The sequence below is a fragment of the Anolis carolinensis genome, chromosome 4 (genome assembly GCF_035594765.1).
Source record: "Anolis carolinensis isolate JA03-04 chromosome 4, rAnoCar3.1.pri, whole genome shotgun sequence".
NCBI classification, from domain to species: domain Eukaryota; kingdom Metazoa; phylum Chordata; class Lepidosauria; order Squamata; family Dactyloidae; genus Anolis; species Anolis carolinensis.
This window is the reverse complement of record NC_085844.1, coordinates 39,257,567-39,281,158: the sequence shown is the minus strand read 5'-3', so window position 1 is coordinate 39,281,158 and position 23,592 is coordinate 39,257,567. Positions and strand designations below refer to the sequence as shown.

The 23,592-nt window shown below is 37.8% G+C and overlaps 1 protein-coding gene across 2 annotated transcripts in view; it reads right to left on the bottom strand.

Moving 5' to 3' along the window:
* Nucleotides 1–736: 736 nt before the first annotated feature.
* Nucleotides 737–23,592, bottom strand: part of jph1 (junctophilin 1) — a 71,759-nt gene continuing 48,903 nt past the window's right edge. Inside the window, exons 3-6 of one of the 2 annotated variants that reach the window (XM_008108601.3) lie at nucleotides 17,652–17,770; nucleotides 8,179–8,813; nucleotides 3,151–3,246; nucleotides 737–2,978 (exon numbers count right to left, since the gene is read on the bottom strand). In XM_008108601.3, coding sequence (XP_008106808.2) covers nucleotides 3,166–3,246; nucleotides 8,179–8,813; nucleotides 17,652–17,770 — 835 coding nt within the window. In that variant the 3' untranslated portion in view covers nucleotides 737–2,978; nucleotides 3,151–3,165. The remainder of the gene's footprint in view (nucleotides 2,979–3,150; nucleotides 3,247–8,178; nucleotides 8,814–17,651; nucleotides 17,771–23,592) is intronic. The other variant, XM_062979333.1, reaches the window with a different exon arrangement.

Sequence of the window (23,592 nt, the reverse complement as noted above, 5' to 3'; positions counted from 1 at the left end):
AAAAAAAATGGAGGGAGAAGATTAAAGGTTTCCTTCTGCCCACCTCATCTTCAAAATAAATTAGAAGTGAAAGAACAATGCAAATAAATATGTGTTGAATAACAACTCAAGGTGGTGATGTTCACAACCATAGCAGGACACTACTGTTTTTGTTTTGATCTTCACATTATGAACTTCTTAGGCATCGCAATTTCATTTTGTTTATTAACATTTTACAGAACATGATCACTGGAAGCAGAAGTGCAAGAATTTTAAAATCCTTTATTACTCTTTAATTTGCATTCCAGCATCTTTTTAGTTAGGAACACTGCCATATTAATTGACTTCTTGTTTCTATCTTTCTTCCTCATTGATCTGCCTCATAAATATTTGTGGAAAATAATCAGCAACTACTTATGTTGCTATAGCCACTTATTAAAGTATCTTGCCTTTGTGAATGAATATTCTTAATTTGTACTCTAGAAATGAGGGCTAAATGATATTTGTGTTATGTAAGCCTATAAAACAACCCCTTTATTCACATTGGCTTTCACTTTCTGGCCTCATAAAGCTATTAATGAAACAGAAACTGAATTGAAAAAGTATGACCTGTGAAAGGCAAAGGATGTACAATACATAATAAGATATAAATATGTTTTACTGATAAACAATGAATATAATGATCTGATTACAACATTCAGTGAATATGGAAGAAGCATTGGTATTGCTAAGATAAAGAGAATAATCTGTCCACAAATTAGTAACCAATTCCTTTTTATTAGAGCAAATACAGTTATGAAAACTGTACATTATCTATTTTGGGTTCCAGAATTATAAATAAAGAAGCTTATTACATAAAGAATTCATTCACAGCAAGAAATTTTAAATAGACAAAGTGACATATCATTAAGTACATTGGCAGACTTATGAGCTGTCCAAAATGTAGTGTACAGTATACAACCAACTATAAATAGCATTTTATGTAAAATACAGCTGTGTACATTTTAGAAAAATACCAACAATTCTTGATTGAAGCCTTGTTTTTAAAAAAGCTTATAAATCATACATATTTATATTATAAATGAAACACAACATGCTTACATTTATAAACATTTTCAAAAACCATATTTTAAAAGTTTTTTAATACACATGTAATAATATCTAAATGTCAGTTACAAAATTAATTTAGTCAATAGCTTTACTGAGCTGTACTGCAAAAATGTGTTTGTATAGAACTTTGGGGTTTATATAGTTTAAAAATCTGATTCTCAATATCTTTTCTAAATTTGGAAATAAAAAATAGTTTGCTTTCTTAATATAGTAAGTTGTTAAATTTTCATTTGCTGCCTTTCTGCTTTCTTCTCGATTTCACACTGGGCAAAACACAGGATTCTCAACCCACTTCTGCAAAAAATGCCACCATGTTACTCTCCTGTACTGAGCTGCTCCAAAGTACAAGAAACATTCCCTGCTCGTTTCCATTTCATTGGCTTCCTCTTTGAGTAGCTAATGTAGTCATGAGAAAACCTATTCATTTGAACCATGCAAAATAATAATAATAATATAATTTACAAACAGAATTAAACCCCTGAAAAATGCTCTTTTCTAAGCGATAAAAATAAAAACAAGCCCAAGCCCTTTACTTTTTATATCTAATTAAAATGCTGACTTTCAAAATGACCACACCATCTATGACTTTCCTATATGTGAACAAGCATGCTTTCGGGTAGTATGTATTACAGTAAGCTACAGTAGCAAGAGGAGAAAAAAACATAGATCGCATCATCAAAACATAGGACTATAAATCTATTTAAGACAAAGAGTCCAAATGAAAGTTTTGAGGCTTAAGTTTTAACTGGCTGAGGTAAGATTACAGACTCATTTTAACAACATTAAAGGCATCAAACTGATAGTCATCGTTAAGAGACTGAAATGCTCTACCTGAATGTATTCAACATGAATCTTGACCTTTAAAAATCATTATTTATTGTACGTTTAGTTAAAACCTTCCGTTGTGCAAGCAGGCAAGGCTTTAAATGCCAGGATCTTTTTTTTTTTGCAATAAGTTAAGCATTGAGTGGCATAACATTTCCCAAATATCCCACTTTGCTCACCTAGTACACTGATAGAGACCAATTCATCTTGCAGATACTAAAATAAATCTGCTTACCCTTTTCACTAGGAAGATATAAACAATGGCTTAAAACATTTTGCATATTGCCTGTGAAACCCTTTAAAGGAAGATGACTTCTCATCGGCTTATGTTTAAAAAAAGGGTGTTGTCAAGATGTTGATCCATCCAAGAAATTACCTATAGTGCACATATGCTTTAATTTCAATTCACTGCAGGTTGAAAACTCAAAGTTTTCCAGGCTGGTCTATATCATTACATTATGGCTGTACATAAGTTTTAAATAAATAGCAAATGAACAGAATCATGCATAACCAATGAAACAATCTCCCAGAAACTGGCAAGGAGATTTTAAAAGCAGCAGGTAATGGAATAAGACTGGTGAGTGATGCTGCTAACTATTTCTTCTAATGAGATAGGAGTGAATACTGGAATCGCTTCCACAGCAACCGAATCCTCTGACCACATTCCTCTGGCAGTCAGTTTCCCATCTCCCCCACCAAAAACATCAGACGGCAAAATAGTAAGGCAGCTGTTAGCTTCCATCAACAAAAGTGCAGCTCCGTACATTTCCAGTTTAGTCACACTCTTTGCTGGAACTGATGGAGTAACCAACACACTCTACTTGTTGGGCTGCTTCGGTAAGCTTGTGTGTGGGTGCATATTTTTTCCCCCAAGATGGCTGCTCGCTTCAGCTTTCAGAGGACCCCAAAGCCTCTGGCTGAGTTTTCCAAGATTCATCTCTCTGGTGTCCCATCCTAATTCCATGCCTCCTTCCCTGTGTCTGAACATGACTCGTGCCATTTAAAAGGCTGATGACACAACTGCCGAGAATTGTGGGCTTACGCCACTAGTTGTCATGACTTCACTGAAGGATCAAAACAGTTATATCATTAAGTAACTATGTTGAATCACATTCAGGCATAGCTAAAATTAAAAGCGATGGAACATTCAAGTTTGCAAATAATACAACTATGTTGTTTTAAACAAGAAAGATGAAAACTGAGGTTTTTAATGAGAAACACAAATGCCATGCTTACCTTTCCTAATTCCAATCAAGTTAGAAAATGGACAAAAAGAATGGCTAAACCAATATTCAACAGCATTACCAGTACAATCATGATTGAATTAGGACCCTGGAAATGAAATAAAATGGGATTTGATTACATTCACAAAAATTAGGATAACGTACAAGTCTACTGCAAACTTTTAATGGTACCCTGCTTCCAAATTATGTCACAATTGCAAAACTAAAATTGGACCTTTTCCTCACCGTAGGTTTTATTATGTGCATGAAATACAGATCAAACTGAAATCATCAGACTTTGTTTCTGATTAACATGCTCGTTTCTTTTGTTTCTCTAAACATACAACTGAGCACAACTGTCTAAAATAGAATGAAGGAAATAAATTGGATTGTGCCGTGGTTTTTTTAAAAAAGAAATGTCTAGAAATGAAGAAAAAGAGAATATTTTAAATTGTTTTAGTATGCTCTCCTTAGTACATATATACGGTTTGAAAAGAGGCAGAAGGCTGCTTAGTGTCCAATTTAACTACTTTCTCTACAAACATTAAATTATCAGTACAAACATTACATATCAATACATTATTTTGACCTTTTAGTGGGAAGTGGAGGAAAAAAGCATTCTTTGATAAACACCAGTACAACAATAAGCCATGTATTGCATGATGCAACCCTGCAAAATGTTAGTCAGTCTTCTCCTTCTCCTCATCTGACCTTTATTTATTTTTTTTCCATTGATGAGATAGTACTGGGACAGCAACATGTGTACAAACTGTAGGGATATAGAAACAAATCTGAATATTCACCTTCTCCTGAAATACATTTGCTTAAACACCATTCTAACAAGGGCACTCTTTGTGACGAGACTCTGAAGAGTGCTATAGTTGCATGTTGGGGTTGAGTCATAAAGGGAATAGAAAACTGAAAATAGCAACCTTTCTTCTTGGTTTTAAAATCCAGGTGGGAGAATATAGATCTTGTTTTAAAAGAAACAGAAAGGGGTCAATATACTTGAACACGTAAAATCTCAGTAACTCTGCTTCCAACCAAGTCTCTCAATATCTGGCATGTAGAATAGTGGCCCAGGAGTACAATTCTAACCAGGGGTGGGAAACACATGGTCCTCCAGACATTGCTGGACTGAAGGGCCAGGAGAACCCCAGCCATCATAGTCTACAGTGAAGAAGTCAAAGTTCATCAACTAGAGGGGTACACCGTACACGACTCACATTGAGACAAACAGAAAGTTGAAATATTAGCGGCAAATCATGTCTTTGTTCTGGAATTGGATGAAGTTTTCAATATTGAAAGGTTTTCTATCTCTGCTGACATTAAACATTGTACAATCAGTAAAAAGCTTACCACATCTTCAGTTTTGCAAATGGACAGATACAATAAAGCAACCTGGAATCCTCTTAGGATGCAGATGAAAGACTAGAGTTCTTTCACAAAATTCTCAGCTATATACAGACCTAGTTTCCCTCTTCTCTTAAAGAGCAGGAATATGGTAACATGGTAAACATCGTATTAAAAACCTAGAAAAGGACTCAGGGAGGTGACCTGTAATTTGGAATCCTAATCTTTGGGAGGAAGTCAACAAAATGTTCTGTTGATGAAACTGCTTCCATCCTCCCCTGGCTTCTCCCTACTCTGGATGGCTTAGAAATGCTGGGCCAGGTTTTTGGGAGGCACACAGTATTACAGGGAAAGTGATTGGTGTGAAATATTCCTACCCAAGAATTAATTGTTATGGAAGGTGGTTGGTAGTAGCATAGAAGGTCTCTTTTGAGGGGCCATCTACACATGCCAGAAAGGGCAATGCTAACTCAAAGTGGGGGTACTATTGGTCAGCGTCACTGAAGCTAACTGCTGAGCCAGTTTGGGGGCTGGCAGGTGTCCATACTACAAAGCCCCGAGCCGGACCGGTGGCTAGATAGTGCATGCACAGTCCAGTAGTTCCTGACCCAGTTAAGACCACTGGATTGTCACCCTTAACTTCTCCCTGTCAATCCAGCCATAGTGGTGACCACTGGCCATGAAACTGGCAGTGGTTGCAGTTCGGCACCTCTATAGCTAGAACAAGGAAGCAATGTAGGGGGAGGAATCCAGCCTTCTCTCCCCCCCTTCTTTGATTGCTTTATTGCTGCAGCTATCATCACTATAGGCACCAAGTGACTAAAACAACCAGTTTTGTGTTTGGTGGTTGCCATTAAGGCCAGAATGACAGGGGAAGGTAAGTGCCATTCCCTGTCCCTGGACTATTAGAGCCCAGGGAAAGCAGGATAGTAGTGTGAACAGCTTCAGCCACTTCTAAATAAGAAGTGGCCCAACTGTTTACATTCTCCTAATATATAGACAAACCTGAAGCTTCAGGGAACCTACAGAGCAGCCTGTGACTTTCTTAAACATGGGAAAACACTACATGTCATTTTAGAGCTTTAAGCAATTTGCAAAACAATGTATCATTGCAGATCTCTTTCATGATGGTCATGGCATTACATTTATGGAGCAAGCAGAAATAAAAAATAATAATTAGTTGTTTTTGAATAAGAACATCAGGTAGAAACAGAAAGAGATAATTTCAAGGAACAGAAAGCATGAGGTAAATTATGGATAGGAATATTTTAAAAAACCATACCCAGAGCCTTGAGAAGTTACTTTCCTGTATTACACCCTAAACACTTTTCACTGGCCATACTCGCTGGGAAATTCCAGAAGTTGTAAAGCAAGAAAGGGACTGTAAAAAATATCTAAGGGAGTTGTAGTATTGTGGAGTGAGACCAATAAATTTCAGAGTACTATGTTCTACCATGGAATTTTAAATGCTACTCTAATTTTGGGTTTTCAAAACATTCATAGTGTGACTCCAAAATGCTTTAGGGTGAAGCAATGAAAAGAAGACCTCAGTACTTTGCAGTGGCTTAAAATAGATAAAGGCAAAATTAGTCTCCGCTGTCCATGACTGACTTCAACAGGTGTTTTAAAGAAGCTGTAACAGAAAAGCTTTATGCATGCCCGGAATTGTCCTTATATAACAGCAAGCTTAGGGCATACAAAAGAGAAAGGCATAAAATGAAGGAGCAATTAAAGAAACCATTTATTGTTATATAATAATGTAATATTTTTGGCCATCAGTGGATTAGAGGATCAATTAACTGATGGCCCCAGTGACATCGCTTTTGCAAAGAAACCCTCCTTATTTCTGAAACAGTGCCAAGGAAGAGCTATAGCTCTGCTAGGACACGTCTGCTTCCTGCTTTCTCTCTTTGAAAAATTTCAGAGCTAGGAAAGGTCCAGCTTAGACCTTGGAAAACCTCTGCCAGTTCAAGTACCCAGTATCAGTCCAGACCAGAGTTTGAAAAGTTATTTTTTATGCCACATCTCCCAGAATTCCACAGCCAATGTGCAGATTGGAGGATTTTGGGAGCTGAAGTCTAGAAAAGTAATGTGTCAGAGCTTTGGCTTAGGCATAGATTGCCTGACAACTCCTGATATTCCAATCACAGTGAGTTTCTATAAATGTGATTTTTAATTCACATTATTCTTAATGAATTTGGATATGTGTCATAATCTATGTAATCTTAATAGATAGTAATTAACCAATATTTTGTCACACATGGAGAAAAACACCTTCAAATAGCCAAGGAACACAATTCAAAACATTTTCTAGCACTTCTGATTAATCTGTCAAAACTCATTAGATTATATCTCCAATAGTTTTGCAGTTCTCATTTCTGTGGAATGCCACACTGGATGTGCTCTTTTTCTGAAAAGGCTGAGAAAAGAGATTGAATGAGAAAGATAATCTCCACCCCTGCCTGAAACAGTGCTGAAGATAAATGGAAAACCTACAAGCAACGATATAAAAGCACCTTGTCAACTACATTTTGAGGGCACAGATCCATTTGAAGGCATTTGCTCTGTTGAAAATAATTGAAGAGTTGAATAGGAGATAATCTCACAATGCCTGAAAGATTGAAATATTTTTACTTTCTTTGAAGAACATCAAAGTGAAAGGAACTATCATACCTGTTGCATACCTGCAGTTAAAATAGAGGGGATCATTTAGCACATCTTTAGAAGAAATGCTCCCTCAAGTGGTGAAAGATGTCTGTTTATCATAGGACATGATCAGTCTTCAACAGTGCATTTTGTGTGTTTTATTTTGTGATTGGCCACTGGAAATTAGACACAGGCCAATTTGCACAATTGTTCAATCACATTACTTTAACAGAAACCCTGAAATGTTGGATAGCCCCCCTAATGATTAATTTCATTATAAACATTAATGAAAACAAAAACTCCCCCCGCCCCCCAAATAATCAAGAACACACACCTAACTGTTTAGAATCAGGAGTAAGACTTATGTTGTCCCGCCATGCTACTGAATTACAGTGTAATCTGCTGTGTCCTGGAAGTCCTTTGGTTGGGGTGTTGCCTGACTGGGTTTTTGGGATCATGTTCACTTGATAATGTGAATCCTTGAGCTAGAAGATTGTGAGTCCAGATTTTGATTTTATTACTATTGAACAAGATACAAGCCTATATGTTTACTACTATAAATACATTACAAAGGAGCCAGGCCTACGCCACGATCACCTGTGTAGCTCCCATGCTTCCAAAGGTTCACTTGTTGGGGTTATGCTTTATACCAGTGGCTACAACTCCCAGAAATCCCAGCCATTTTACCAGCTGTTAGGATTTCTGGGACTTGAAGGCCAAAACATCTGGAGACCCACAGGTTGAGAATCACTGCATTATACTGTATTTCAATTAATGTTTTGTGACTGCACAGTGATTGGGTAAATAAGCCGTACTTTTGATTTATGGGTTTCGTCTTATTTACTTCTATTTAGGAGGCTATTTAGGTTTAAAAACTGACTTCTTGGCATGTTTATACTTAAGGGCAAATGTCAGCTAACAAACATTTGACATGTATGTAAATACTGAACACATAAAGCACAGTGTGTAAACTGTACCAGAAATATGCGGAGCACCTCCAGACATTAAGAGGATGGCTCACCTTAACTAACCAAGTACCTACCAAATTAACTTCTCTTTCCAGGGAATAGAAGTTGTTATTAGTGGGATTCTTTGGTGCAGCAGATTCAGGGTTCTTTAACAATTCTTTGGCATCTAACTGAACCCCAGCTCCAGTTGGGCTTGTCTTCTGAGCTGACGACGCTACCAGTGCTGAAGATGCTGGGTTGGTATGGTCCTCATCTTCTCCAAGCTCATATGGATACAATGTTGGATTAGTCTTCACATAGTAGCCATGGTAATGACCGTGCAACTCCCCATTTTCTTTGCTGATAGGATTGTTGCGGGGTGACAACTTCGGCTGTTGCTTTGCTGTGATTTCTTCCTTCGCAGGTGATTTTGAATGAAGAGGTTTGTTGATCATAGGTGTTATGCTTTCATTAGGTAAATTCTTTTTTTCTGGAACAATCCTAACCTCTGAAGTGGAGTTTTGTTTTTTGCCTGGTTTTGCAGGGGAAGGCTTGGCAGAGGGGAGGGGGCTCTGCCTCGGGCTCTCTTCTGGGGTCCCAGGAGGTGTAGTGCCTTTTCGATAAAAGTGAGGGGATTCTTTTGGGGAAGGAGGTTTTTCCTGAACCTTTTCTTCAGGGTTTTCCTTAACATCCACACCCTCTTGAAATCGTTGCTTGATATAATCAGGGCCTGAATTTTTTATTAAAAGAGGCAAAGAGAAGATTAGTTGACCTTCCCACTGAACACTCTTCTCATTTCCAATTCCACTGGTCTTATTCTTTCTACAAGAAAAACATGCAGGGTGCAATTGTCCATTCTTATTACAAACCTTCAAATCTACTCCAGAGCTATTCTGAGGCAGCTTAGAGGACTATGCATAGAGGCAAGAAGAAGAAAATTCAACCACAGTACAAGCTGGATAATAAGTCTCAGTTATTATTACAGATTTTATCAGTATGTCCTTCTTTCAGTCTAAGACTCAGTAAAAGCTTTTACTAAGATTCACCAGAACTTATTTTAAGAGAGCTAGCATAGTGTAGCAACTTGAGCATTGGACTAGGACTCTGGAGAACAGGATTTGAATTCCCATTCAGGCAGGGAAATGGGCATGTCACACTCTTTTAGCCTCTGAGGAAGGCAAAGGCAAACATCATCTTAACAAATCTTGCCAGAAAAACCCCTTTGATATGTACACCTTGGAGGTCATCATAAGTCGGAAATGACTTAAAGGCACAAGCAACACCCATTACAGGACAAGCTCTTATTTGTGTGGTGTATATTCCTAGACATCACCTGCTCATGCAAAACTGAGATAATTGCAAACCCTATTGAAATGAAAGTCATCTAGCCTAAGGATATCATATTATTGTGCTGGACAACCTAGAAAATGTCTAGAGAAGAAATATTTCATTGGATGTGCATAAAATGAAACTTTCAGATACTGGGGGTGGGTAGGTTGTACTATTTTTCTTTTTTTTCTTTTTAAAAATTATTTTAGGAAATATAACAGACAATCATGAAAGTGAAAAACAAGAAGCGAAATAAAATAGACATACAAAAAAAGAAAAAAGATACAGAAAGATATAAAGGTTTAAGCTGTAGTGTACAGCCAGCGCTCGTTAAACTAATGGATATTCACAGAATGGCTGTACCGTTATTGTACCTTAACTTATCCTTGTCTCCCTAACCCCTCACCCATGAGCCCAACCCCCTAGACCTCGTACTATATTTCAAAGCCACCCTTCCCCATGTTGTGATGTCTGTCAGTACACTTGGAAAATATGTATGCGAGTATTTTAAAGTTGAATTTGTGAGGGAAACCTGAGAGAAAGCAGGGAGTCTGCTTGCATTTCCACCAAAGAATGTGAAAACAATGCTGACTTGATACTTCCATTTGTGTATTGCCGTGACAGCCTTTCAAAAATTGAGTCCATGAATGGCATGATCGCATGACAGTGATATTAGAAGAGCCACATCAAGAAGAGGGCAACGGAACTATCATGGGTTGTTATCACTACCGCTTAAGTTTTCCCATTTGAACACTTGTTACAGTAATCTGAGCATGACCATGCAAGTTGCAAGATTTAGTTTTCTAGAAGCATCTCCCAGAATAAAATATATTTTCTGCCATTACTATTTTGATGCCTCTTCAGCTTGCCAGGATTTCTAAAGTACTGCAGTGCCCAGCACCCAAAGCAGTGCCAACAGACATATGCAGGGAAGGGACTATCACCTTGCTTCTCCATGACGTTCTGCCTTTGCATACACAACCCAAAATAGCATTAGCACTTTTGCAGCTGTATCACATTTCAAATACACAGACTAAGCTTGCAGTGCTTGGCAGTTCATTTCAATGGGTGTAGGATCACATCTCTCATCTAATTTGCTGACTCCTCTCGCCTCTAAGTTTGTTTCACAGCATTACTTTTGATCATGTTTCTTCCTTCCATTTGATTATTACTACTTTCTATTTTTTAGTTGCTGAGTTAAGCCTAACTGTGCGCTGCTTTCCTATTTTCAACTAATCTGCACATAAATAAATGTAGTCCTTAATTTGCAAGTATTCTTTAGTCATAAGAAATATTTAAAAAGAGTTCTTTTTAATGCAGTCACTGGAGTTAAATGAACAGGACTTCTGGGAAAGTGAAAATCACAAATAAAGAAATTGCTTTTTTTAAAACCTGAGAGAACATTTTTCTAGGAATTTCTCGGTCTTCCAGCATGACTGTATGATCAACTTCAGTTGTGATGACTGCAGAATCACGCTGGAGGACCTAGAGAATCCTGGAAGAATATTTTAAATCAAATCCATGAATAATCAAATTTTCAAAAAAATAAATAAAATAAAACATTGCTTCCTATACACTTTCCAGTTTGAGTATTCTTAACACGTGTATCATAAAACTACCTGTATAATTTTAGAAGAGATACAGTGTGGTGTAATATGGGTTTGAGTGTTGGACTAGGTCTTCAAGGGCTCAAATTCTACTCAGACATGGAAATCCAGTGGGTGGTCTTGGACAAGCCATATTCCCTCAGCCTTAAAAAGAAGCAATAAAAAATCCCCAGTGAACTATCTTTTGCCAAGAAAATCCTTTAAGACCATAAATCAAAAATGACTTGAACAACAAGTAATTTTAGAAGAAGGCTTGAAGACTTCATCGGGGCCCTAAACAAATACAAAATGATTAATTATCTAAACCAGCAACCCTGAAAGGCAATGACTATAGAAGACATTTGTTTGACTTATGACAACTTAATAATAATAACAACTTTCATCCCTGGTTCAGCATGTTAGGGAAGCAGTATTTGTTAAGACTGGCTAATGCGGACAATAGATTATGACAGGGCAAACATTACTCTGACAATCACATCTGCAATATAGCTCTGACTGCTTGTGTCACAGATATGTAAGATGCAAAAATAATAATAATCCATGTTCATTTATCATCCTCCATTAATATTTCCAGGACAGTTCATATGCAGATAAATACACCAATATAATACCAGGTTCAAAAGAGCAATAATAGAATATACCGCTGAAAAATCTAGAGAAACAACAAGCATTTCTCTTGGTAAGAAACAAAAAGTTAAATTTGGAGGTGCAAGATTTAGGTGGTGAAAACTTCTTTAAGCTTGATGGTCGAATTCATCTTTAAACACATTCTTGGGGGTAACATTCAAATGGTAGGTGAGGCCAAAACCAAAAGAGTGCAGTTTTATCTTCAACCTCTGCCAGTTAGCAACTAAGCCTTCAGAAAGACATTTCAGTCTTTCAGAATGGAAAGAAAACACACTAAATGACAGTGTGATGGGGAAGGAGGTATGGCCACATGACAACTCCCAGAAGACTAGATTTGGTCCTAGGGCCTGAGGCTTCCCACTCTGTGCTAGGTGAACTGCTTGGGAGACAGAATGAGTATAAATGAGATACAACATTTGAGAAGCCCTTTATCTAGTTGCCATCCACCTCAACTCTGATATCAGAAGGACCTGGAGGAGGCAATCAGGCAAAGATCAGCGCACAAAAAGAGGGTTGAAATTGATGGTACTTCAGATTTATGCATTTAGAAATAGGTCCTTTTCTTTTGAACCACAGCTTGAAAACCTGCTCTTGTTCTTAAGGACCAGGACCAGAAAAATATGATCTCAATGACTCCTTGAGTTTGGACTAGTTGCAGCCATCTCAATACAATGTAAAGCAGTAGTCTAATGATCTACTGCATTTGTTCACTGGAATAGAATGTTTTCATGCTCACTATTTTAATGTAATATCACCACAGGGCTACTTGAATGGTGCTTCTGCTGTTCATCTTTGAAGACTAGACATTAGCAGAATGAAAAGGCAAAAGTCTTCCATCAGACTAAAGAAGAAACATTAAAGAAATTCCTTGGATTTTCTTTATAGTTAGAAACAAACTCATCTCCAACATATCTCAATATGTAGGTAAAGGTAAAGGTTTCCCCCTGATGTTAAGTCCAGTCGTGACCAACTCTGGGGGTTGGTGCTCATCTCCATTTCTAAGCTGAAGAGCCGGCGTTGTCCGTAGACAACTCCAAAATCATGTGGACGGCATGACTGCATGGAGCGCCGTTACCTTCCCGCCGGAGTGGTACCTATTTATCTACACACATTTGCATGTTTTCGAACTGCTAGGTTGGCAGGAGCTGGGGCTAGCAGCGGGCGCTCATTCCGCTCCCGGGATTTGAACCTGGGACCTTTCGGTCTGCAAGTTCAGCAGCTCAGCACTTTAACACACTGTGCCACCACCAGGGGCCCATCTCAATATGTACAAATGTGCAAATATAGGCATTTCAAATATTTCTAGTCCCAAGCATTTTGGGTAAAAAATACTTCACTTGTGCATACCATCTTTAAGATATTTAATTATGAACATAGATAAAAAGCTAGATATACCAAAATCCAAAAAAATATATCTGAAGCTGAAATCTCTTCTGTTAACATGCATTTTGGATAGGAATACTCAACCTGTATGTTCATAATGAGGTATCTTGAACTTGGGACCCAAGTCTAAACACGAAATTCATTTACCAATATGTTTCATATACATAATATACACAAAGCTTGAAGGTAAATTTATACAGCATTTTAAATAGCTGTATGTGCGAAACAAGGTTTTGCATTGTTTCACCCATTTCAATTTTGGAATAATGGATGCTCAACCTATATCACTCTACATGGTTTAAAATTCAGGATATTATATTCTAGCCTCTCTTCTAATTTGTTTAGATTTGTCCCCCACCCAAAATATGCATATTTACAAATAAATAGCCATGTTTTCCATGTGAATTGGATGAAGAAAGGTTTGCTTCAGGGTTGCCATTAGCTGGAAATGACTTGAAGGCACACAACAACAGTAATAACAATTCTAGAGGGGATACTACTGTTCCACAATGTATCCATTCAAGGCAGACCATTTTGCAAACCCTAGGTTTCAGCAGAATTACTGCTGATAGATCACTTCGGGAAATCAACTGTCCATCTCCAACTTTTCCATTGTGACTGTGTAAACTTCAGGTAATTTTGCAACTCTGCTGTTATTTCACTGGACAGATGCTTAATGAACATGATTGACTTCCTGCTATATCTACTTTTTAGTCATAGCAGAGAAAATACAAAAACTTATAAATGGAGAGTTAATTGAACTGGGTGTTTAAAAAGAACAGCTGGTCTCCTGAAAGTGAGTGACATCCATATGGTGAAAACACTGATAGAATGCAAAAGCTGTGTCCTGTGTACACAGTACTGTGTACTGATCATGTTTCTCTATATAACAACCAGGAACACATTCACAGAAGCTCGGGAAGATTAGGGTGTTAGACAAATAAAATATAAAGAAAATATTCTAGGTGGTACCTTAAAGATACCAGTGCTATTCAAAGGTAAGTGACAGGAGTGGAACGGGGCAGGGAGAATAAAGTGGTTGTCAGGACAGAACAGAAAAATTGTGCCTTACACCCCAGCAAGGGTACTTTTAGTCCCTATACCAAATCCAGACTAGGATCCTTTCATATGTTTAAACATTTCGGACATATATTGCCATTTATCCTCTGTTTCTGCTGGCCTATTTCTCTGAAACAGGCTATACCCTTCATGAAACTTATCCCATAACATTTCAGTAATGTCTACAACATATCATATTTGCTTTGCTGTGTTAATAGTTCACATTCATCTTAGGGTTGTTGTATGTTTTCCGGGCTGTATGGCCATGTTCTAGAAGTATTCTCTCTTGACGTTTCGCCCACATCTATGGCAGGCATCCTCAGAGGTTGTGAGGTCCTAGGTTCAACCCCCGGGAGCGGCGTGAGTGGCCGCTGTTAGCTCCAGCTCCTGCCAACCTAGCAGTTCGAAAACATGTGAATAGATCAATAGGTACCGCTCTGGCTGCAAGGTAATGGTGCTCCATGCAGTCATGCCTGCCACATGACCTTGACTACGGACAACGCCGACTCTTCGGCTTAGAAATGGAGATGAACACCAACCCCCAGAGTTGGTCACGACTGGACCTAATGTCAGGGGAAAACCTTTACCTTTACCTATATTATATTATTATTAGTATTATCTTATATTACAATATTATGTTCAAAAAACTCTTAAAGAGAGGGGAAGCTTTATGCACATGGCAAGCCAATTTGTTAAAACTGAGAATTGAAAAGCAGCTTAGACCCCCCCCCACTTTCTCTCCACTCCAAGAAAATGCAAAAATTGACACATCATTCATTGAAAAGCAAACTTTCAAGTTGCGCTGCTACAGCCCAACTGAATTTTCAAAAAGAAACTGACAGTAGATAAAATCTCAATTTTTTCCTTCTTTCCTTGAAGCAAATATTTCCAGGATTAAAAAAAATAACATTTCTATTCTGACATGTCTTTCCTTTTTGGTAATTAACCATCTATAAATCATGTAACATATGGTAATTCATCTATATGCTATATCAGAAATATTTTAGAAAACAGTCTTGATGGGCCAGTTCTAGAAAAATGAATACAGTCAATCCCTAGACTTCACATACAGTACATGAAACTGCAGATAATATTGAACCCTATTGAAATGAAGAATACCATACAGTTATGCTAAAGGATCTAGAAATTGCCCAAGGATGATATCTTTTAATAGATGTGGATAAATGAAACCAATCCTGTCGACATGGGGTCATACTGCATATATTTTATACTCTATTTAGTCTACTTTCACTAGCCCTCTTTCTTTTAATCAGTTACACTGCAAAGGTTTTACAGTGGGGATCCTAAAGGCTCATGTATCTTCTCATTTAGAGAGAGACTGATATATATTCAGGCAGCTGCTGGAGCATGATGAATAGCATCAAGTTTCCAGATGAATTATGAACTCTCGGTGGCCTTAGGCAAACCACTGTTGCTCAACCTCAATCTGCCTGATCCCCTGGGAGCTTGGAGATGATACTGCTTGATAGTGTGAGTAATCTGAAATGAAAAGGATTCCAGGAAGCCACACATGTGGGCATCTTAAATTGCATTTGCTTATTGACAGACATGCATGGCCTCGTGTATATAAATGATATGCAACACTTTGAGGTAGTACAGTCTTTTCAGGACAGTGAAGCATATGTTGCTCAAGAGTTGAATCGCTGAGAGAAACCTAAATTAGGATACAAGGGCTAACGGCATAGTGCTCAGAGACAAATATTCTACATAATCATTCCATTGTGATCTAAGTTGCTGAAATTTCAGTCAATCTTTTGGGGAGCCACAACAAACACTTTCACAGAGCATTTCACTAAACCATAAGACTCTTTTATTCCAGGTCAATGGATCAAACCTCTGGTTTCTTTCTGCTGATTAGTCGGTGTCCTGTTGATAAGAGGGAAAAATTACCTTGATTTCTAATTCTGGGCAGCAATTCATGCCGCTGCAGAGTATAAGGGCCTTCTTAGTAGTGGCCCCCTGGCTTTGAAATGCCCTCCCCAAGAGATTAGACTGGCTCCCACACTAATGATTTTAAGGAAGGAATTAAAAACATGGTTTTGGAAGCAGGCTTTTGAAAATGGCTAATTGTAATCTAAGCGATGGAGGTTTTAAATGAGAACAATGTTAGCTGGATCTAATTGCTTTATCAACAATAGTAGGTCTTGTGATGTTTTTAGTGTATGGTAAAGGTAAATGTTTCCCCTTGACATTAAGTTTAGTTGTGTCTGACTCTGGGGTTTGGTGCTTATCTCCATTTTTAAGCCAGAGAGCTGGCGTTGTCCATATACCCCTCCAAGGCCATGTGGCCATCATGACTGCATGGAGTGCTGTTACCTTCCTGCCAGAGCGGTACCTATTGATCTACTTACATTTGCATGCTTTCAAACTGCTAGACCATTGCATGCTATCTTTCCATAAATTACCTAATCTAGGAAAGCACTGACTGTAGCACATGACAATGATGTAAACACTGTGCCAAAATCCAGTGACACTAATCCCTAGTTGGACATTATAGTCTATGAGCAGGAGAAGAGGATAGTGAGACTGAATTTCACAGCCTCGATCCAGAATGCACAAGTGCTGAAAGAGAACCTCTCATGCTTTCCACAAAGAGAGCACAAATGTCTGCCGTGATGTTGCCTTGTGTGCAACTGTATGCATAAAACCTTACATATGACTTCCAATCTCAATTACACACGACAGCAAAAAACCCCTGAAGTTATGGAAGCTTTTCCATATGAATCTGTTCCCATGAACCCCACAAACAATTGTGCCAGCACTTGCATCATCAGGCTGGGGTATACATTGATGCCCAATCATTGTGAGTAAATACAGTTAGTAGTAAATTATTCAGCTGGCTCTCCATATCCACAAATCCAGCATCTACAGATTCAAATATCCATGGCTTCATAAAACACTACAAGCCCTTTATTGGGAGGGGGGATATGTTTCTGAACTGTGGAAACAGGAAACTGTGAATTATAGTGAATGTATTGAAATGAATGGCTTCTGTCAGAAGTTAAAATAGCAAATTCCTAGAGAGATACCCTTTCTAGGAAATTGCTAGGTCCTCCAGGTACTGCTATGGTAACTGCTGGCAGAAGCATGCCATAGAATTGCTTGGAAGATCTATAAAATCCCTAGAGATGAAATACTGTTCAAGATGTGGATAGGTGAAACTCGATACTGTTCTGCATGTACAGGAGCCATTTGATATAATGAGATTTGAGCATCCACAGATTTTGGTAACTGCTGAGATTTGATCTTGAAACCAAATCATAGTAAATACCAAAGGACCACTGTATATCCTGGAGGTTCTATTATAAATGCAACTATATTTACTTGTGCTTTCTCATCATAAACACTACAATGCAGACAAGGTGGAAAAGTTGTCATTAATGCAATCAGAAAAGTATTTCTAGGCTAGCACTGCCAACCACTGCACTAACATACAATGTTTAGTGATACATTTATGTGGTCTATAAGGTACAAATTCATAGACTTTTAAATGCATCAGATTACCTTTGTCCAATAAAATCCTCCAATATTACTAACATTACCTGGTTGGTAGAAACTCGGGGAAAGTTCTCTAGCAACCGCTCTGGCGATATCACACTCCTGACGAGCAGATTGAGCAGCCTGATCCGCAGCATCCGCTTTAGCTCTTGCATGTGCAGTTCTGTAGAGGCATAAAGAAAATTTTAATAGTATGCATACCCTTCCTTCCTTCTTTCCTTCCTTCCTGACTTCTTTCTTTCTTTCTTTCTTTCTTTCTTTCTTTCTTTCTTTCTTTCTTTCTTTCTTTCTTTCTTTCTTTTAAAAAGGCAAGCTATTTGTGTAACTGCACTTCTTGAAAAAAAGAAATATAAGCATATTTTAGGCTTTATGGAGAGCCTGCACAGCGTAGTGGTTTGAGTGCAGGACTGGAGACTCTGGAAACCTGCTCAGATATGAAAATCATAGGATGACTTGAGACAAGTCACACTCCCTGAGCCACAGAGCAAGGCACAAGCCAAGAAAACTCCATGGTAGATTTGCCTTAGAGTCACCATAAGTGAGAAAGGACTTGAGGGCACACTACAGCAACAAATTTGACAGTGTTAAATTTGCATCAGTATCATGGTATTCATCTAATGTTCATGACTATAGAAAATGTAGTCCTGCTCTCAAACCTATCAGGGAGTTCAAACATTTTCCAATAATGAATGTCATTAATATTTAGCATATTTTTTTTAATTTAGAAGAACAGGAAACTATGGGAGGTTGGATGGGAAAGTAAGGCAGATATTTAGACATGTATGCAAAATATACAGAAATTAAACAGGGGAAGACTCCTGTGCCATATCAATGCCAATGAACTTCAATTCTGGCAGATTCAGGAGACTCCAAAGCTTATAAGAACAATTCCCATATCTGCAGGAACGGTATTTGCAGATTCATTAATCACCATCTGGCACAATATGTCCCCTCTGGGGATTTTCAAGGTGCTCCAGATGACTCCATTGTATTTTTGGGCCAGAAGTTCTTCATTTCAATACAGCTTCCTGCTATTTGGACTTTCGAGTCTCTACATTAAGTCTTCAAATGGAATCTGTGTAGATATGGGGTTTCATGTACTTAAATACTGGGGTTGTTGCCATAGGATATAGCAATAAAGGATTCAAAAATGCATTGTGAGTAAAGTTATCAATACCTACAAATCATTCTGGCTCTGTGCTGTCTCCAGATTCAATACTTAGTGTCTTTCTGAATAGCAGTTGCTAGGAAACAATAGGAAGAGAGTGCTATTTCTCTCTAGCTCTTCTTGTGGGCTCCCCAGAGACATGAAGCCAGTCATGGGGTGAAACAGGATAATGTACTAGATAGAGACATTTGATCTGATCCACAGGCCTCTTCTTATGATCCTAGAAAAATGTACAGGCCAACGGGGAACGTAACCATTACAAAAGTATTCTCTTGTCTATATTCCAGAGTGTCATGTCCTAGCACAAAGTTCCTTGCACTAGTACGTCTATATTTATAGATTTAGTGCAAAGGGAGAATCGAATGCAGTTTTCTGCTCTTTGAAACTGATTCCACAAAAGATTTCATATGTTTGATGTATTTTGTATTAATGTTTGCAAAATGGAGTAACCAAGAACAACCATGTTACCAGAGTATTTCGCTCTGCTAGCACTGTGTGGGAACTAAGCCAGTGCTTCTTAAGCAATTTGATATGGGGACCAGCAATGTGCCTGCAACTGGTAACATATTTGTGCCCATTGGCTACAACTGTTTTTTTCCTTCCTGGAAGATCTCCAGGAACCAGTAGCAGATGGCTGTTTAGACACACTGATTTTGGGGGAGGGGGTGTATAACTGAAAATAGTCCCATTCACCTTTCCACTAATGGAAGTTTTTCACCTGTGGAGCAAAGTCAGACAGAATAACTTTTTTTTGTTTATAATTCTGTAACATTTTATTTAAAATTCTGTAACATCAGCATTGCAACAGTTGAACCAAGCTTTTGGTCAGCAATTTGGATCACAAAGAAGTTAAAAAGTACATCTGCAACTAATTTACTGTCCCAGGCTATCCCTCTTTCTCCTCCATTCACAAATGGGACAGATGTATCCAGAAATGAAGCAAAGGACAACAGTTTCTCATTTTCCATAAAAAAAGAAGACATAGGTTCCCTCGTTCTTGACTGTACATTGCATCGCAGTGTAAATATGTGCCCCAACACGAGCATTACAAAAACCGAGTATCAGAATTACAAAAAACAGCATTCAGCTGCTATGAACCAAGCCTTCTGGGAGGTTCAAATCTTGTATAACAACCACAACACACACACACACTGTCACATTTGAGAAGAGAAACATACCACTTTTCAAAGTATGACAGAAGTAAAAACACATAACTAAATTGAGGTTCATACAAAAATTATGCATTCTGGGTTGTTGTATGTTTTCCAGGCTGTAAGGACATGTTCTAGAAGTATTCTCTCCTGACGTTTCACCCACATCTATGGCTGGCATCCTCAGAGATTGTGAGGTATGGAGAAACTAAGCAAGGAAGGTTTATATATATCTTCGACAACACATTATGCATTCTTCTTGAACAGTGAATCTTTCACATACATGAATGTCAAAATTAAAATAATATGTGATCAAAGAATTCAACTATGTATATTTTCCAAAGATTCTATTTATTCTTCCTGTTTTCAGTTTATCAGAAACAGGATTGCTGTTTGAATCTTTGTTATCTACTCAAATAAAACCGTAATAGTCCCTATGATGAATATATTCAGTGGGACCTTGGTATCCACTGAGGTTTTGTTCTAGAACCCTGCCCCCGGGAGGCCAAAAGCCATAGATGCTCAAACCCCATCATAACAGAGTAAATTGGGGTGTGTCTCTTATATAAAATGGCAAAATCAAGCTGCATTTGGGTGTTGGGGGAGCAGAGATATTTCTATGGCATGAATGGTAAAATTCATGGATATAGAAGGCAGACTGTATATAATTTTTTCACAATTGTCCCAGAATGAATGATAGGATCTGGACAAAAGAAGTATGGTAGTCTGAATAAAGAAGCAGATGTCCTTAAAGCACTCCAAGCATGATTTATGTAATCATGCATGCCAACAATGCACAAAACAGAGGGAAAGAGAGCAAATATGGTCTTTTTTCTTATTACAAAATATTCTTTACAAACTCAACACAATTGTGCTGATGTAACAGTATGCTAAGATAACACCACTGCAGGCAAAAAATGAAGTACTGGTTATTTGCTGACATTACAGTACATTAATTCTATCCAAAGTATTTGACATAAAATATTACACAATGTGAACCAAATTAATCAGTGGCTACAACTAGTTGGATATAAGTTTACAAGAAGAAATGCAATGTAAAAAGCAGCATAAAAAGATACGATGAATTCAATCTTACTTGTATTTCCTGCAAATTGAGTCAGCTTAACATGCTTCAGCAGTTTTTCCTAAGCTGGTACCCTCCACAAATTTTGGACTTCAACTTTAAACAGCTCCAGCCAACAGAGTCAATGGTCAAATGTTCTGGGAGTTGTGTTTCAAAACATCTAGACAGCACCAGGCTGGTAAAGGCTCAAGAGAAGTATCAATCTGATTTTGTCAAGGTTATCAATAAGGTTTTGCACATTGACCTAAAGGGTCCATAGATCCTATAGCACAAAGAACAAAAGGAAGGGAAGGGAAGCTGCCATGGATCCTTCTTATAATTTCTATGGTAAGAATGCATTTCCAATATTAGCATGTTTCTCAAGAATACACAATGCACCAAGCTGCCTGCATCATGAATAAACTGCTTAAAATTGCTTAAATATTTCTAGTATTCTCCCTGCAATCATAATTGCATGAAAGAAGACAGTAGGACTGTGGACCCCATTTCAGCATCTTCCTCAACCACTCTTGACGTATACAGAAGGCAACATTGAGAAGGTCAGAAGATAAGAGCCTACTCTATGTATATGAGCATTTGCTCTGATCTAGATACAGTTAGGGCTCTTCCCCCAAAGAGAAATCCATGCACAACAGATATGTTTTGTCAGACCTTCCCCACTCTCAGTCTATGTACAGTGGAAGCAGAAGCAATGATAGAGAAGGAAAGATAGAGATGTAATGTGGGCCTAATCTCAACCCCATGCAATAATTACTAGGCACAGAATAGCTGGAAGTAGACGTGACATATATAAGATGTTCAGATTTTACTAGCTATAATTTTTCTACTATTTATATTCTTTGAAATTTATTCATATTCAACCAGTAATTAAAAATACAGTCTGTCATCTGTATGTGTTCTCCATCAGTGTTTTATTCCCGACCCAAATGCAAACAGATGAAAATTCTGTACAAACAAAAATCACTCAGAGGGTATTAACATGCCTTCTATAATGCCAAGTGAAAGATGTCTGTTTTCCCTGTCCCGTCTTTATTTCTCCTCCATACAATGAATAATCTCTAAATAAGAACACTCTCTCGCTGCATTTTAAAAAGGGTTTAGGCACATATACACAACAAACATTGCTTGTACATTCATGTCTGCTGGCTGCACAGGTTCCCTTGATTTCTCTTCTGTTGGAAACAACATATACCAAACTATAATCACAAATCACAATCTGCAGCAAGAGATGGCCCCTCTGTAGTCTCTCTCTTTTAATCTCTTAGCTTTTAAAAAAGAAAAATATTTAATTCCAATTTCTATGAATTATTATTGTTGATGGGAAAACTCTTTTCTTCTCCTTTCCTATTCTACTTCCTTATTTCCTTGTATATTCAAAAATGACTTATTTTTGCCAAATCTGCACAAACCCAGTTTTCAACCCCTCCGCACACTTCTGTGCTGCTCTGACCCGCTGTTCATCCTATGGTAAGGCTTCTGCCTCATCCTTGACTTTCTTCCTCTATGGCCTCTTCGAGTATTTAGCTTCCTCCCACTTCCTCTGACATTTGCTTTATCACTCTCTGCCAAACTAGCAAGTAGTGTGTGGCATTCAAAGTTTGCTTGAATTTTCTCTATTCTTCCACTTAAAACCTCTTTTGCATTTTCCAGTTTTGCTATAAAGAATCTGTCACCTTCCTTCTGACTCATCCTCCTATGTTCATCCAAGAGCTGCTTCAGCATTATGGATTTTCTGCATGGACCTTACTGTTGAATAAAACCTGTGTGACAATTTTTGTTCACATGTTTAATTTCCTATGAGTACACGTGATGTACATACAAATGTGAAAGTTATAAACACAGATTTCCCAATAAATCTTGGACACTCTTCATTTTATTGAGAACATATATATCCCATTACCTTTCTTTGTACAATACAGAAATAATTGTTGTTGTGATGTGTGCCATCACACACCACAATAACATGTCTAATTTATGGCAGCTCTAAGGTGACCAACCCTATCACAGGATTTTCTTGGCAAGATTTGTTTGTAGGTGATTTGTCTTTGCTTTCTTCTGAGGCTGAGAGTATGTGATTCATTCATGTTCAGTCCATTGATTTCCATGGTTGAGAATGGATTCTAATCCTTTTCTCCAAAGTTGCAGCCCAGTGCTCAAACCATTACACATCTCTGACTTGCATAAGAATTACCAAAATAATAAAACACAGGAAATCTGTGCTATAATTTAATTACTTTTGCCTGTTTTTCTACACAAATCAGCATATGTGATCACCGAGTCACCAAACTAATGTTACTCAACTGGATAAAAACAAAGGGAGTAGAAAGATCGTGGATCTGACCTGTCACATGCTGCTCCCTGAAGAAATAATTTGGATTTATGTTTTATTTTGCTTTAAAGTTTTTGGGTTTAAACCAATGTTGATAAAACTTTGATATCATGAAGATACATTACAAAAACATGATCCCTTTTTTTTGAAGGAAAATTCCTAGTTTTGGTCCATTTTGGACATAGTTTGATGTGAAAACAAAATGTAAGTCAATAGCACTGACAACTCAAACTGGTTTGTTTTAAGCCATGTT